The sequence below is a fragment of the Cicer arietinum genome, chromosome 5 (genome assembly GCF_000331145.2).
Source record: "Cicer arietinum cultivar CDC Frontier isolate Library 1 chromosome 5, Cicar.CDCFrontier_v2.0, whole genome shotgun sequence".
Classification (NCBI taxonomy): domain Eukaryota; kingdom Viridiplantae; phylum Streptophyta; class Magnoliopsida; order Fabales; family Fabaceae; genus Cicer; species Cicer arietinum.
In genome coordinates, this window is record NC_021164.2 from 42,548,087 (window position 1) to 42,566,362 (window position 18,276).

General features: G+C 31.2%; 2 protein-coding genes across 5 annotated transcripts; both read right to left on the reverse strand.

The window, feature by feature from the left end:
* Window positions 1-827: 827 nt before the first annotated feature.
* On the reverse strand, window positions 828-6,006 carry LOC101496653 (4-diphosphocytidyl-2-C-methyl-D-erythritol kinase, chloroplastic). Its single transcript, XM_004499380.4, has 11 exons — window positions 5,752-6,006; window positions 5,546-5,641; window positions 5,241-5,309; window positions 4,697-4,801; window positions 4,545-4,601; window positions 4,205-4,405; window positions 3,264-3,356; window positions 3,073-3,172; window positions 2,673-2,772; window positions 2,118-2,203; window positions 828-978 (listed from the first exon to the last, which is right to left on the reverse strand). The coding sequence occupies exons 1-11, from the start codon at window positions 5,938-5,940 to the stop codon at window positions 884-886; spliced, it is 1,191 nt and encodes a 396-aa protein (XP_004499437.1). The 5' UTR covers window positions 5,941-6,006; the 3' UTR covers window positions 828-883.
* An 8,775-nt stretch (window positions 6,007-14,781) lies between these two features.
* LOC101496968 (E3 ubiquitin-protein ligase RZF1-like) lies at window positions 14,782-17,680 on the reverse strand. Of its 4 annotated transcripts, none has more exons than XM_004499381.3 (2): window positions 17,524-17,680; window positions 14,782-15,849 (listed from the first exon to the last, which is right to left on the reverse strand). In XM_004499381.3, exon 2 carries the CDS (start codon window positions 15,792-15,794, stop codon window positions 15,000-15,002), a length of 795 nt encoding a protein of 264 aa, XP_004499438.1. In that variant the 5' UTR covers window positions 15,795-15,849; window positions 17,524-17,680; the 3' UTR covers window positions 14,782-14,999. The 4 variants fall into 4 exon arrangements, with proteins under 4 accessions (XP_004499438.1, XP_004499441.1, XP_004499439.1 ...); XM_004499384.4 differs by having other exon boundaries at window positions 14,782-15,854; window positions 17,524-17,651; XM_004499382.4 differs by having other exon boundaries at window positions 17,430-17,575.
* Between the last annotated feature and the right edge of the window lie 596 nt (window positions 17,681-18,276).

The window sequence follows — 18,276 nt, forward strand, 5'->3', positions numbered from 1 at the left end:
AAAGAAATAAGATTCTTTGTAGGTTGCATTTTATATCATGAAAAAGGACAAGTTATTGCTAGCGGATTCAGAACAGCACACGGGCATAATAATGATTCGGCAAAAAAAGAGATGTGAAGATATGTCTCAAATCATGTAACTAAAGTTAATTATGTTTTAGTGTTGGTTATAACTAAATTTGACCAATTTGGTTATGACAAAAGTAATTATAGTTAGTTAAGCTAATGTGCCTTTAAACACTATAAATAACTGTAAATATATTATGTTGCAAAGCTGAAAAAATATGAGAGGTCAATGCAATTGTCAAAAGTATTCATAGAAATTCAGAGAAGAGATATTAAGGGAGAGGGATCAAAAAGAGATTGTAATTAAAAGCTAGTACTGTTGAATTCTAGTACTGTTGAATTCTCAAGAGTGATCGATGCTAGGATATTACAATTGATAAGGTCTTAATCTTGTAAATTCAAATCTTCATAGTTAATTGTCTTGCTATCTTGCTTGTGACGTAGGTCTCAAGAAATTGAGGTTGAACACGTAAACCTATGTTATTCTTGTCTTATTTTTCTTTAATTTTCGTTTTACATTGATCTAAAACTATTTTCAAAACTGCAGAAACGAAGAACATTCTTCGTTTCAGTGTTTCAGTTATGGACAATAACGTTCTCCGTTTTCTACAAAAGCGAAGAACATTCTATGTTTCAATTTCTAATTTTGCAATTGTTAGTTTTCTATTTTGTTGATTAATTTTTTTTGCAGATTTCATTGACTATGTGAATATTACATCATTTGATTATCATATACAAAATGATAAATTTAACAGATTCAGAAACAAGTAAATGAGATGAATATTACATCATTTTATTATCATATACAAAATGATAAATTAAACGGATTCAGAAACAAGTAAATGAGATGGAGAAGGACTTGAAGCAGGTTCTTTGTACCACTCATTTGCCTCTCTTGTGAGAAAATAGGCATCTGCAATTGGAAATATTAAATGGTGAAATTAGAATTATTCTTGTATCAAGATATTTTCTTAAAACAAATTGTTGACAAATTTTAGGGTGGACCAGATCCACCATGGACCAATATTTAAAAATCATTTGAAACATTAACAACGAATACTCTTTAGAAATATAAGTGAACGAGTCTCCTTGTCTTTATGTTTGAAGCGGTGACTTATTGATGTTGGTTTAACAAATTGAATTTTGAGGAAGATATTCGTTTATCCTTATTTTTACATCAATTGAGTTATTGTCTCATCTATACAGTACTAGAGAATCATTATGAGGAGTGTCGTCCATCTTCATTAAAATTACAGGTGACTTTTAAATAGTGGTCTACGGTGGACAGAAGCATTCACTGGTCATTTAGTATTTTGAAAAACTGATTTTTTTGTGCACGATTTGCCATCAATCACGCATAAATAAGACTTGAAATAATATTTCTAAAAGAATTACTTTCTTTTAAAAATGTAAAAATAATAATAGTTTTAAGAACAACAAACCAAGTCATTTAAACACGATAAACTAAAATGATAAGTGAAGTGAACACAGCCTTCTTTCAACCAAGGCGATCAGCGACGCAAAGTTTTTACAAGAGTCCACCCAACAGCCATTTTGTTAACCATAATTTTACTGGCCCCATCTCTCAATTGTGTTCAAAAGAGCTCCAGATACAACCATCTGGCTGTTTGTACGGTGATTGATTTCGACTAAGTGTTATCAATCAGAGATCGCGGATAATAGCAGTGTTTAAATTGCGTAATGACATAGTGCCACTACTTGACAACACTGATAGACATATTGCGGATGACAAACAATAGCAGTTTGTTCGAATTCCGCTATGTTGTAGTATTATAGAGTTACCTATATCCGCTGTTTGGCAATATTTTTCAACAAAAATCACCTAAGTGCAAAGGATTTGCATTGCCAGCAGCTTATATATATATATATATATAAATATATACATAACTTCCTATAATAAAATGTGAAGCTCTGCATAATCTTGTGCTATACAATTAACATTTTCAGATGTCATTAACTAAACTCATTTCCCACTTTCCTAAAAGGAAATTGTTGCAGCATGCTAAACATATTTTGGTCATTGAAGCTTACCTGCCAAGAATACGTCTCGGTATTCATCATCATCGTAAACAAATTGTGGAGGATCAGGTGAACCAATTCCAACAATAGTGCTTCCACTGCATCATATGATGTTAAGACAACATATATTAGATGATAACAACTTCTGGAAACAAGGACTATAATTAAAGCGACCACAAGAGCAAAGTAAATATTGAACTACCATCAGATTAAAAATAAGAAATGCATGCCATTCCTAATCTTACTTTTGATTAGAACCTTTAACAGAATTAGAACTACAATATAAAGGAATAAATTCAATAATTCTACCACACAAGTATTTTTAGAAAATCTGCAGCCAGCAAAATTCACCGAAAAAATTACAACTATACTTTTCCACAATAAGAGAGATGTCAAATGCTCTGGATGGAGTTTAAACAATTTTAGATGAACACTTTTTAAAGCAACTAACAAATATATTAGTTCCAGAAAGCTCTAGCAGTTAAAGCTCTAGCAATTATGTTTCACTTTCAAAAAATGTGAAAAATGCTAGACAAGATATTAAAGAATATTATTAGGTTTTTTCACCTTCCTGACATAAAGACAGCATCATATTCTCCACGACCCGCTGCTGTAATTCTCTGTTTCAGTCGTTTGAGAGAAGGAAGAACTTCAAATGCCGGAGGTTCTGCAAATGAAAACAAATGGAAAATGTGAAAAAAAAATATTTAAAACCAAACGAAAATGTAATGCAGCAGAAAATTACCAAATTAAATTGAAACTCTGATGCATGTGAATGTGAATTTGGGAATAGATAGAATTTAACAATTTGGAAGGATTGATTTGCAAGACATTGAAGGGTATATTTGATATTTCATGATATGTAGCACATACAATGGGACAATATGCAATCAAGAAGATCAAATCAAAGCAAAAGTGTAAGTGAAAAAACTAAGGAAAAATGATAAATGTAGAGCTAAAAGCATACCTAAATCATTAATGCAAACATCTTGAGATATACCATTCCTTGAGATCCTCTCCAGCAATATTGAAGGGTCAATATTACTAGTCTGGTCCAAACGTAGACGCTGTATCATTGCATTGGAACTCGTTAAATTTGTGACTATTAAAAAAATGGTAAAAGTACATTTTCATTACTATCCTGAAAAATTCATATACCTTGTAGACTTCTGCAGTTGAACAAGCCTGTTGAGGCTTTATGAGAACCATTGGAACATCCAAAGATACTGGTGGCGGAATATTCTCAACAACCTGTACAAGTGAATTGCAAAAATCTTGAATACCTCCATAAAATGATCTGATGTCTTCTACTTCTACTACTAAATTAGGAAGGGCTACCAGAACGAAGATCCATCTAGGTGATGTGAAATCAAAACTATGGCTTGTTTGGATAGACTTATTTAAACTTATCTACCGGCATAAATACGTGCAAAACTGTTTGAGAGAGCTTATGGAAACAGTTTATGAAAACAACTTATAGCCTATATGAAAGCAATTTGACTTTATTTCATCTTTTGTTATAGAAATAAGTTATACATAAATGTTTATTCTATAAGGATATAAGTGCTTAATTAAGTCGTTTATTCAAACGGGACCTATAAAGGATGGGTTCACTTGCTTATATTTACTGAGAAGTGAATGATTAGTACTCCCTTTGTCTGTGTCTCATTTGGAATAGAAACAGTTCTTAAGAAAATGATTACTTATACCAATCTTCAATGCAAAATAGTATGTTAAGACTAAAATGTCGCTGTACTTTAATTTTTGTCTACTATATACTCACAACTACTTTAATAAATAAGGGTAACATTGGAAAAATGTCACAAATGCTATATTGGTATTATAAAATGATAAATAATTTGAGAGAGAAATATTCCAAATGAGATACATTATATGAGACAGAGGGAACAATGTTTTGGGGAATGAATCAAAGTTGTAATGCAAGACAAGACAGTAGATTGTGCAGATAATCAGATGTATCATATACCATCAATTGGATGACATAATGAGAACACAGAGAGCAATAAATAAGTAATAAACATCTTGTGAAATTTCTTCAAACTGATTTCACATTTCAAAAAAGGAGTATTTGGACTCACCTCACCTCGACCGGTGCAATAGGCTGCTCCCTGAGAGAAAAAGAAGGGAACATCTGATCCAATCTCACTTGACCATTCTTGGAGTTCTTTCTCTGAGGCGAGACAACCACTGAATTGATTTGCAGCCCATAGTGCAGTTGCAGCATTGCTACTCCCACCACCAAGCCCTGCTCCAGTGGGAACCCTTTTATCCAAATGAATCTAACAACATGAAAACATACATTAACTATTGATCTAAGTAGAGTTCCAACTTCCAAGTAATATAAAGATGCAATTTTTTTTTTAATTCAAAATAATAATAAAAGAAAAAGATGAGAATAATAGCGTTGTTATTTCATACCCAAAAGAACTTTTCAGTACCGGTCTTCTTCCTGTAAAGATTAAGCGCCTTAATAATCTGTAAGAAGAGATTTTTTTCGCATAGCGTTATCCGAATACATGTCCGAGAGTAGAAAATGTTGAAAAGGAGATCAATATTTTGTTTTGCCTTACCAAATTTCTATCATCAAGGGGCACACCAGACACATTGGTAGACAAGGCATCCTTGGTATTTGAAGGTGACAGAGAGAACTTAAGGATGTCACCTAGACTTATTACCTTAAGGCACATTAAATATGAGTTAAGATAAGCTCAAGAGTCAAGAATAAATGAAGAGTAAATACTCCATGGAAAAATGCGACGCAGAACCCAATTTAGTCCCTCTGACAAAAACAATTCCACAAGTAGTCCTTCAAAAACTTAGAAGAGTTGCACTCCAGGAGCTTATCAGGGCCAGAGCAAACCTCCATATCAGCACACATTAGTCCCTAACAAAAATTTAAATGCCGAAAACTGTCCCTGACCAAGTGACTATTGTGTCCTGATTTTGTAAATTTAAGGAACTATTCTTGGACTATATTGTCTTAGGAAATAAATTGGGTTCCACATTTTTTCTCAGAGACTATAATTGGTCCTTACACATAAATAAGTAAATCAAATTAACAAATAAATTTGAAAAAAGAGAACTGAAAGATTTACAAAACTTTGATGAACTTACCTGAAATAGCGATGCCAAATCATGATACCCATCTTCCCTCTTGTTGGTTATTCTCAAGAAAACATTTATCTACACAACATAGGTTGACAATTTCAATAAGAGACAAACTAATTTTCATAGCTTCTAACTTGTAAGCAACAAAATGGTTGTTTTTTCTTTTAAAAAAAATTAGGGAAGAGAAAAATATTATTAATAATGTGACACTAATAACCATTTTACCCATTTTTCCTTGAAATTACAATGTCAAACTCTTACCACTAAACTAACATATCATGAACAAGCAAGAGAATGGTTGTTGTGGTTACCTTGCAAGGAGAGAACAAAGTAAGCCTTGAAAGAGGAGCATCCTTATCAACTACATCAGCTAACTTGTTTATCCTTTCATCAGGATCATACACAATCTAATTTTTTACCAAAAAAATAAAAGATACAAACATTTATTAACAAAATTTCAATTCAAAGCATAACACACTATAAAATAAAAGCTCAATTAAACAAAAGGAGAAGCAACCTCTAGTTGTTTTTTGGAAGAGTGAGAAACCACGGTTCTGAGTTTGACCAATTGGGGTCTTTGAAAGTGAAGGTTTGAATGAAAATTGGATGACCCATTTGGTCTGAATTGAGGTAAATGGATGGCTCTGAAGGGATTTTGAGAAGTGGGGAAAGTGTGGTTACTGCAAAGAAAGTGAGAGGAAGCCATGAAAGGTTGTAACTTTAAAATTCAGTCGTAGATTATTGGGTATAAATGAAAAAATTTAAAGTCAATTTATGCTTTTATAAGGGATTAGTTTTTTCTTAATTTGTTCTTTTACTATCAAATTTGTACCAACAAAACAAATTTGTACCCGTTTAGGAATCCGGCAACTATTATATTTGTAGATTCCTGTTTTGGTATATTAATTTAAGACATGACTTAATTATTAACATAATATACAAACTAAATGTGTTTTTTTATTAGTATTTAAAGATGTGTTTTTTTAAAAAAAGTTAATGAAAGACAACAACATCATTTGTTCCATAATCATTGTGTCTCAATTCAATATTTGGTAATTAATTTTAAAATTTATTTTATTATATTTTTTTAGTTAAAATTTTGATCCAAAATTTAAGTTAACTAATAAGATAATTTCTTTTAATTTGTCCATATAAAATATAGTTTAAAATGTAATATCTAATAAAATATAAAATAAAATAAAAACTAAAAAAAGTTGGATATTAAATTATATACAGAAAAATATGATTAATAATTTTTTTAATATGTATAATTTTATCACAAAAGTAATTTTCTAATTTATATAATCTAAAAAATTAAAAAACAATTGATATATCATATTTAATAATAAAATTATTATTTAAAGGTATAGCAATATAAATATTAATTAAAATTTTAAATTTTAAATATAAAAACTTCTAGATTTCTTCTTAATTATATTGGAGTGAATGTTAGAAAACACAAGAAAACAATTGAGGGGGTCCAATAATTGGTCAAAAATTTTAAGAGTTATAATAATTATATACTTCACAATATTGTCTTTTATTCATTTTTATTTCGACGGTACTTTTTATTTTAAAAGTATTGTAAACACCTTGTAAAAGGATATAGAAATATTGAAGTTAGTTAGTTTATTAATTTCTCCTAAGCTTTATGTATAAATAATTGATGGGTGGGTTCACTCTCTAAATAGAACCTATTAATTTTATTAATATTATTATTAGTATTAATATTGTTATTATTACTATTATTGAAATAAAAGAAAGAAAGAAAAAAAAAAAGATTTTAATGGAGTTGGCTCTTGTGAGAAAGAAGAGAGACTTAAATCTCTAATATAATAATAAGAGGAATAGTGTCGAAAAATAAGAAGAAAAGAAGCACTGGGCCTAAAGAAGAGAAGAAATAAAAGGATTTGGTTCCAATGGTAACAGGTGTGTAGCAAATTTGCACCATTTGATCTACAAATTTAGTATATCATTCATACCATTGAGTTTGTTATTTTAATATACAGTCTGAGTAGTTTTACCTTCTCAGATAGTTATTTTGGCATACCAACTTTATTGGAAGGTTGTTATTGTTGATTGATATTCTCTATTGTTATTAGGAAGACTAGGTCCCGTGGTTTTTATTCTCTCAATTTGAGGAAAGTTTTCCACGTTAAAAAATTGTGTTTGTCTCATATTTAATTTTCTTTCAATTATTTTTGCTCTATGGAATTGTATTTTATGTTTGGACATTTATCTGCACATGTGAGAGAAAAATACTCCGCATTATTGAGATAGTTATCTCCAATTATCTATGGTTTTTCCCAACAAAGTGGTATCAGAGTTCAGTTGATTTGATTTGTGCATTTAAATGGAGTCGGAAAATAAAGGTCCGAATATGATTAAACCCAACTCTTCTAATTACACACTTTGGAAGACTCTCATGGAAGACATGTTATACATTAAAGATTTGTATGATCCTATTGAGGGTAACACTACTAAACCTGTAGATAAATTTGACGCTGACTGGAAGAAGATGAATAGAAATGCGGTGGCGTTGATCAGGCAGTGGTTGAATATGAGTGTATATCCACATGTTGAAATTGAAATAGATGCTAACAAGATGTGGGAAAAATTAAAAGAATTGTATGAACGAAAGAATGTGCAAAATAAAGCATTCTTGATTCGGAAGCTGGTGAATATGAAATACAAAGATAGGGATTCAATGACAGAGCATATGAGTATTTTTCAGAATACAGTGAATAGTTGACAACCGCATAAATTCAATTAGATGATGAGTTGCAAGCGTTGTTATTGTTGAGTTCCTTGTTTGATAATTGGGAAGTCCTTGTTGTGACGTTGAGCAATTCAACTCCAAGTGGAAAGTTGAAAATGTCAACAGTTAAAGAGAGCATGTTGAATGAAGAAGCTCGAAGAAAGGAACATGGTTTGATTGGTTCTTCCTCAAAGCCAGAAGCACTAGTTACAGAGTCACGGGAGAGAAGTTAATCTAGAAACTTCCTTAGACGCGACAACTCTGAAAGTCGTAGCAAGTCGAGGACTAGAAAATAAGTGATATGTTATTATTGTGGCAAAGCGGGAGAGAAGTCAATCTAGAAACTTCCATAGACGCGACAACTCTGAAAGTCATAGCAAGTCGATGACTAGAAAAGAAGTGATATGTTATTATTGTGGCAAAACGAGTCACATAAAAAGAAATTGCAGGTTCCTTAAAAGAGGAAAGAGATGAGGGCAAAAAGAAGAAAAATAATAAAGATACAACAACAGTTGCATTCGTTAGTAATGTCTACATTGTTTGTGATGATAATTTCATAAACCTTGCATGTCAAGATTCAACTTGGATTATTGATTTGGGTGCCTCATATCATGTTACTCCTAGGCGTGATTTCTTCTCATGTTACAGTGCTGGTGATTTTGGCATGGTAAAAATGGGAGAGGAATGAGTATGTAAAATTATCGGTATGGGAGATGTTTCGGTTGAAACTGTGATTGGTTGCAAGCTTCAATTGAAGAATGTTATACATGATTCTGATATTCGTCTCAATTTGATTTCGGTGAAAGTCTTGGATATTGATGGTTATCACACTTACTTTGGTGGTGGTGGTATATGTAAAATCACCAAAGGGTCCCTAGTAGTTGCAAAGGAGAAAAATTTCACTTCTCTCTATAGGATGCCTACTATAACCCCCCGGATTTTTAATCCAAAACGTTACTTAAAAATAATACTTACTTCTTAGAAAAGTTTACGAATTTATTTAGCATACTTAACATTTATTCATTTTAAATAATTAGTAACAACCACGTTATTTAATATTATTAAAAAAGTATTTATTCAAAATTTAAAACAACGTAAAGACAATTATTCTTAACGGAAGAGAACCACTTTCGTATTTTTTGAATTCTAGTACATTTTAAAAGTTTGTAACAAAAGATTAAAAAGAACTTAGAATTATTGTACAATTCTATTATTACAAAATCATCTTGAAAAAAAACTCATGTTTACCCCACGTTTGCCACACGTCAATACTCATTAACTACTCTTGAATCTCCTCGAACTCATTAGTACCTAAAATGTTGTTGTAAAGGTCAGTTTTTTCCATCATCCACATCAAACCAACGCCAAACATATAGAAGAATAACACAAAACATATAACCGTAAAAACTTCAAATTTAAAAGAAAAAAATGTGCAAACTGGTAAATTGTATATCAAAATATATGCATAATGAATGCTCCTAAAACTATATGATTCGGATATAAACCTGCTACTAAAGCAACTTCCACACAGAAGGATCACCTATACCAATGGAAAAAACAAACTTGCCACTAAGGTAACTCCCACGAAGATACATATGTCATGACATAAAGATATAGTATTCATGTCATATGCATTCAAAATCACTTTTTAAAATCACCACCTTATTCACATATCATTAAGAACACATACACACATCTATATCATGAATATCACATATTCATAAACAAATAATCATAAAAATTATGACTTTCACCTCATATACATAAAAATAGAAACTTGATATCATATAGGCCATAAAAATTAATGCTTTAACATATATAACAAGAAAATTCACACTCTAACTAATATACATAATAAAAGCTAAAACTTTATCACATATAAGGTAAAAATTCAAACTTTATTTCATATTCATCGTAAAACTATAATTTTATCACATATAGCATAAAATTTCTTACTTTACTACATAGAAGTCATATATTACAATTCAATCTCAACAAAAATTGGGGTTGTATTATTTTAATCCATTAGTCTACATTTATTCATTTTAAAATATAAATAATCACAATTATTTATTTCATGTCATTCAACCAATTGTCTAACTATAATTTGTGTGAGAAAAACCCTTACCTTGGCCGCTTTTCTTCCTAGTACACGCCTTAAGCCCCACAAAGTTGTTCACAAGGAAACGAAGTTCCAAGCTTTGGATACATGAAGAAAATGAGGTGTGAAGGTGATGGTGCCTAGGGTTTTGATATTCTTTTTTTGTTTATTATTAGTGAGTATACATAAATTGCAGACTTAGGGAAATTTAAATTGAAATTTGTTGGTTAGATATTGTTGGGCCTTAATGAAAAATTAGAGTGATAATATGTCATTCTTTTTGTCCCTTTTTGTTGTTGTTAACCTTCATCATAAAAACCAAGTCACAAACACATAACCCAAATTTCTACTCTTTCAAGTGGGTTGGTTCATACTAAGCCTCAAACCCTTAGTCCAATTTCTTCTTGCACTAGAAAGACACATCTACATATAATATATATCTACTTATATATATATATATATATATATATATATATATATATATATATATATTTAAACTCCGATTAATTTAATAATTCTTTTTAATAACTTTATCAACTACAATAAGTTGAACAAGACAAATAATTATCACATGTAATTTAATATTGAATAATATTGATAGGTTCTAATTATTTTTAAATAATAAATTTAGAGGATGTTACACCTACGAAGCTATGCAAGGAAGAAGTTAATGCAATTGAAGATGCATCTTATGATTTATGGTATATACGCCTCAGTCACTTGAGTGAGAAAAGACTCAACATGCTTGCAAAGAAACATTTTCTTTTTGTAAAGGCACGTCTCTAAAAACTTGCACTCATTGTTTTGCTGGAAAACAACATAGAGTTTCTTTTCATAATACTGGTCCTCATAGGAGGCAAAATATTCTTGATTTAGTTCATATTGATGTTTGTATGATGGATAATAAATCTCTTGGTGGTGCATCATATTTTGTTTCTTTTATTGACGACCACTCTAGAAAAGTATGGGCTTTTCCTTTGAAATCTAAAGATCAGGTACTTGGAGTCTTCAAGCACTTTCATGCAAGTGTTGAAAGAGAAAAGGGAATGAAATTGAAATGTGTTTGATCAGATAACGGTGGTGAATATAGAGGTCCGTTTGAAGAGTATTGTAGAGAACATGGAATCAGGCTTGAGAAAATAGTTCCAAAGATACCTTAGTATGATGGTGTTGTAGAGAGAATGAATCGTACGATTAATGACAAAATCAGATGTATGCTCTCTCATGCAAAATTATCGAAATCCTTTTGAGGTGAAACAATGAAAACCGTAGTAGATTTGATCAATCTTTCTCCTTCTATTCCACTTGATGGTGCTGTTCCAAATAGAGTGTGGTCAGGAAAAAATGTCTCTTACCATTATTTGAGAGTTTTTGGCTGCAGATGCTTTGTTCACGTTCCAAGAGATGAGAGGTCCAAGCATGATACAAATATTGTATATTCGTCGGTTATGGTGATGAAGAATTTGGTTATAGATTGTGGGATCCGGTTGACAAGTAAATTATCAGAAGCCGAGATGTGATATTTCTTGAAGACCAGACTATTGAATACTATGATAAAGCTGAAAAACAGAAACTAAATTCCAGAAGTTACAATGATGTTGCGCCTAAACCCCCTGCAGAAACCTTTGTTGATGGGGGAGATATACAGGTAGAGGATGATAATGTAACTGATGATTGTAACACCTCGACCATTACCGTTATCGGCGATGCTACCTCACGATCTTCTCACCCTCCCTAACCACCCAGTGGAAATAGTGAGTTTTTTCCTTCCGTGAGATTCGAGCCCAGTACCTGGGGGATAAGTACCGCCTCCACACAGTCCCAAACTCAATTGGTAGTGGGACATGTTGATCAGAGAATTCTCTTGTTATATGTGGATGACATGTTGATTGTTGGTCATGACACTAAGAAGATTCAATCTTTAAAGAAAGATTTGAACAAGTCTTTTGCAATGAAAGACTTGGGTCCTGCAAAGCAAATTCTGGACATGCGAATTACTCGTGACAAGAAGAATAATAAATTGTAGTTGTCTTAACACAATTACATTGAGAAAGTTTTAGAGAGATTCAACATGAGCAATTGCAAACCTGTTAGAAATCCATTTGTTACTCATTTTAAATTGAATTTTGATCAATGTCCTACAAGTGAGAAAGACCAAGAAGAGATGAAGAAGATTCTTTATGCATCCACAGTTGGTAGTTTGATGTATGTTATGGTATGCACAAGGCCAGATATTGCTCATGCAGTTGGAGTTGTTACGCTGTTTCTCTCTAATCCTGGTAAAGATCATTGGCAAACAGTGAAATGGATTCTCAGATATCTCAGAGTGCACTTTCAAAGTGTGTTTATGCTATGGAGGTGGTGAACCTATGTTGGATGACTATACAAATGCAGATATGGCAGGTGATCTTGATTCTAGAAAATTTACTTCTGGTTATACGATGACGTTTGCAGGGGGAGTTGTGTCTTGGCAATCAAGACTACAAAAGGGTGATGCTTTATCTACTACTGAAGCTGAGTACATTGCAATAACTGAAGCTTCCAAAGAACTCTTGTGGATGAAGAAATTCCTAAGTTAGGCCCCAAGCAAGACAACTTTGTGTTATTCTGTGACAGTCAGAGTGCGATCCATCTCAGCAAGAATCCGACTTTTCATGCAAAGTCGAAGCATATTGAAGTGCGGTATCATTGGATACAGGATGCACTGGAAATGAAGTCATTTTTAATTGAGAGGATTCATATTGATGAGAATGGTTCAAATATGATAACGAAGATCTTGCTTGTGTCAAATATGATATGTTGTAGAAAGAAAGCCGACATGGTTGAACAACACCTTCCCACTTGAGTTGTGAGTGGGAGATTTGTTGGGTGGACTCACTCCCCAAGTGGAACCCACTAATTTTATTAATATTATTATAATTATTATTAGTATAAATATTGTTATTGTTATTATTATTGAAATAAAAGAAAGAAGAAAAAAAAAATTTTAATGGACTTGGCTCATGTGAGAAAGAAAAGGGACTTAAATCCCTAATATAATAATAAGAGGAATAGTGTCAAAAAATAAGAAGAAAAGAATCACGGCGGCCAGTAACAGAAGAAGAGAATAAATAAAAGGATCTGTTTCGGTGGTGGTAACAGGTGTGTAACAAACTTCCTCTGTTTGATCTACAAATTTAGTATGTTATTCCTACAACTGAGTTTGTTATTTTAATATATAGTCTGAGTAGTTTTACCTATTCTGAGAATTACTTTGGCATACCCACTTTAGTGGAAGGTTGTTATTGTTGATTAATGTTCCTTATTGTTATTAGGAAGACTCTAGTGTACCCATTAATTATTATAGTGGAAGTTTTTACTAGACTAGGTCCCCTGGTTTTTATTTAAGTTTTCCACGTTAAAAATTGTGTTTGTCTCATATTTAGTTTTCTTCTAATTATTTTTGCTCTGTGAAATTGTATTTTATATTTGGACATTTATCTGCACAGGTGAGGGAAAAATATTTCACATTATTGAGATAGTTATCTCCAATTATCTCTGGTTTTTCTCAACAACAACAAAGTGTAATCATTTTCATCATTTTTTCTTCTTTTGTATCACTTTTACCATCATCAACATAGTTAAATTATTAAGGTTCATTTAATTCATAATGATAAAGTGATACATTATTTAGTGATATTAAAGTCCTTAAATTTTAGTGCATATCGATCAATTATTTATTTCTTTAATTATCTAATTAGAAATTTAATTGATCTTATTATTTAATTTGATCATTGATCGAGAGTTATAAGGTGATTTGGTGGAAGGTGGAAGATCCTAAGGAGACTTAGATTATGACTTTGGTTGTTTGGTGGTTTAGAAATTAACCTTATTATTAACATTGACTATTTAAAAAATAATAATTAATCAATAAGACTTTTAAAAGAGAACCAACTGAGACGCACTTCCCTTCATTGACTGAGGAGGATTGACTTCATTTGATGTGCATCATGGAGATACTTGGAGGTTTCTAAGAAATATCTTAAGGAGACTCAGATTATGTCTTTGATTGTTCAGTGGATCTTTTCCATTGGAAGTTTGTTGGAAGTTTGTTGGAGAGTCCTCCAACATACGTTATTGAGTTTGACGGTTAGATACTTGGGTCTCTAAGTCTAGTGATTTTAATAGACTGATATTTTTATTTTTCTTTTAATAGGCTATGATCTTAGACTCACCTTTGTTTTAATGTTTTGTGAGGTGTTATACTTGACTCAAATAGTTATATTTTGCTGTTTTTGTTATGTATTTCATCTTACTTTTACGTACTTAAAAACTCATTGTCTATTCAGGTATAAAAAGGTAGTTAAAAACCAACCTTTTAAAGTTCTTATAAACTGAACTTATTTTCAGAACAATAATGTACAGAGATATTTTAGAATAAAAAATTATATACCTTGAATAAATTGTCCTATACTTTCAGAGCACATGACTCAATATCAAGAGATAATAAACCTTCCTTACTCTCAAAAGGCTTCCTTAATCTGTGATAATTTGGAATCTAATCTTATAGCTACATATTTTCAGAAGCTATTGGCAGGCTCCACACATAAAAAGCTTAATCTAAGAAGGGTCGCAAAACCAAGACTTAATTCTCCACCACTTCATTATAGCTGTTCAGAAGAACCACATAGATTACAAATGCACCAAGGTTAAATGAAAATTGCTTTCATGAAAATTGCATTTACAAAGTTTAATCAAATACAAATGAGATCATGTTCAAAGTAAAATCTTCAGAATCTTTGTCCCTGTCATTTAAATTACAAGCATTTGTTTGACAGACAAAATTGTATATACTTGTCCAGGAGAAGAAATGAAAGTTTTAGTTGTAATTTTGATTTATCCACAATAACTTCTTATATTATTCAGCTCAACGATTAGTATTTGAACTGGACGAACGAAATGGCCACAAAAATGACAGCGGATTTCGCCTTCCACGGCCACTGGCACGAGAACTAGTACGTCCATGAGGTGGCAACTCAATACGGCAAACAGGACATGAATTATGCTGAATTAACCAAGGAACAATGCAATCCGAGTGGTAAATATGGTTACAAGGCATTTCCCTTGCCTTACAACCTAGTTCAAACCTTTCTATACAAACTGGACAGAGTGAATCAGACTGAAGATGTTCTTTTGTGATCTTAATGGTAGGCATTGCTTCAATCGAAGATCGCGAGGCAGGTGCTGGACCACGACCATTCGTATTCAGTTGTTCGATAAGTTCATCTAGTCCACGATCCATAAAGTAGCCACCAAAATCAACGCGCCGAGGATCGCCTCTTGAGTTAGGTGTTTGGCCATGGACTATTAAATATCGGCCGGAAGAACTAAAAACACCCCAAGTCTGTTCAGGAACAGAAACAGAACCAGAACCAGATCTTCCATCCATTCTTTGCCTCATGTAACTATCAACAGCATCTCTAAACCCAATTCTTGGTACAGAACCTCTTTGACTTACAACAGCATGTATTGCATCGAAAATATCAGGATCGTCTTGAAACTCTTCTGACTGTGATGATGATGATGATGATGCTAGTCCTCGCATCTCGTTAACTTCTTGCACAAATCCTCCGTCGCAGTACGGGCAAAGGACATCCCTCCCTGCAAGCAAGATTGGCTGCCTGCATGTATGACACCAGTATGTTGCTCCCCTTGACATCATTTCTTCTTCAATGGAAATTTAAATCCAGAAAATACACCAAAACACTAGTTTGTTGCTGCACTAAAAAATATAGATCATTAGAAATAATAGTCACCATTAAGTAAAAATGGGTTATAAAGTAGACATCATTAGTACCTTAAGATTCTTTACATTTTATTTATTATTTATAACAGTGATACTAAAGGTCATTTTACAACTATCCTAGATGAGATTTTAATTCAGTCCCTTGAAGTTACAAGTTCAAGCTATTACCATTGAGTTGACACCTAATGATTGCTTAAGATTTTGTACATCAAGTAGGCTATGCTAGTTGTATTCTTTTTGCAGCACAGCAGTTGCTCGATATTTATATCGATCAATCAATTTACTATCTAATAAAACAAAGTTCGGCTAGATAAGTGTCATACTTCTGAATAACCCGTGCTTTAAGCACGTGTATCTAAGCTAGTATTCTTAGAATGTGTTCTTTTAGTTTAGGTTGAACCTAACTCAATCCTATAAAATAAATTTGTAATGTGAAAAATGCTCTAACATATAAACACTTTTTCACACCATATTATATCGAATGTGAAACTCTCAACAAGTGTAAAATAGTAAACCTCATAAAGATGGTAACGGGGTGACACGACCTTAAATTATTTACAACAAAAGAACCAAAATTAAATTAAATTTTCTTTTAACTTTCAATTTCAATTATGTAACCATATCAAGTTTTCTCCTTAAAAATAAAGCTTTTCGACAAGGGATGACATTTTTGTTAATTCAGAAAGAAAACAATATGAACAAGAAATGTAAATGAAAAGCTTATTCGTTCCTCTTTTGATTGAAATAAACAAAGCCTTTTAGTTTTTTATGCAAATCATTCTATAAAAAGGAAATTACAAGTTTGTTAAGGCTATGAAAACAGAGGTCGGGAACTTCTAGCATAATCAATTATCGCTTTGCATCAAATCATAAGGAATTAAGGATTTTCAACAAATTTCACAATGAATTTTAGCATTGTTTTTCTAGGTTTAAATATGACTTTACGTTTTTTCAGTTTTGTGCTTTAACTTTTGTGTTTGGATTCAATCACTATAAATTCCGAAAGTTTTTAGTCTCTCATCTAATTTATTGGATTATGTGGCGTGATTTTATTAGGGCATCTAGCAAATTAGGGACTAAAATTAACTGTTCTTAATTTGTAGAGATTGAACCAAAACAAAAAAAAACTTGCCAAAAAAACTGTTATAAACTGCGGGTAAACCATATTTCATTTTTTTGTTATTATCATTATCAGAAAGAAAAGCTATACTTTTCATCAGCACAACAAAGAACAAGTCAACAAAAAATTACAAGTCAAAAAAAAAAATTAACAAGTCATGTCCAACACTAACAGAAAGGAAGAAAAAAAACGTTATAAATTTCTAAACACAGAATGAAATGAAATCAATTTTTCTCCATCAGGAGCAAAAAAATAATTGCTACAGGTAAATTACAACAACAGTAGAAAAAAAAATGCAAAGAAAAAATCAAGTGAAAATTAAAATCGAGAAAAGAATTACATCATACTGACATCAAAACACATAACTTTCAAATGGAGTTTGATTAAAACAAAAAAAATTCATTATTCCAATAATTATACCAAGTTCATACCTGTATAAAATCCACAGAATATATGTCAAAGCAGCAAACAAAGTATTAAGTGATAGAAATATTTAAGAAGGAGAGAATATCAAAGTGAACATACCAAGAAAAAGGAGAGAAAACCAAACGGAAAAAAAGTCCACTGAATGAAAATTCAAAGCAGGGTGGCGTGTGGTTCTGAGTTTACTAGAGATAGAAAATATTTATGATATCATAGTTTAATATTTTTTACATATATAAATGTGTCGTTTGATTTGATGTCTATTCATCATTTTCTGACTATGTTTCATGTTTTTAGAGAGACTTTTTGTTGACCTTGTACAAACACATTATATATATATTTTTTATTTTCGGATATTAAAGAGTTATTTCAACCAAAATTTAAATTAGTATTTGTTTAAGTATTTCTTTTAAACTAGATTTTATTAACGCTTTAAGTTCAATTATTTAATTCACAAAATACAATTTTTTGTATCATTATTTAATCTAACTATATTAATAATTCAAAAAATAAATATAATTATATTATTATGTAATTTTTATATTACTTCCAAAACTTTTCAATATATATATATATATATATATATTGTAAATTGTTTATTACAGACAAATTACAATAATTGCATTGAATGTATTATTTTCTTATAAAATGTTCTGTTAATTAATTTGCTTTTAAAAATATTGTTATTAGTTAATTTCAGAGTTATAAACCATAACTAATATTCTATTTGGACTATATACATAAAATAAAAGAATATGTGTGACTTTTTTTACTCAAGAAAGAATATATAATTTATTTTATTATTATAATATATATATATACACACACATAAATGTCAGGAAAATATAAATTTTA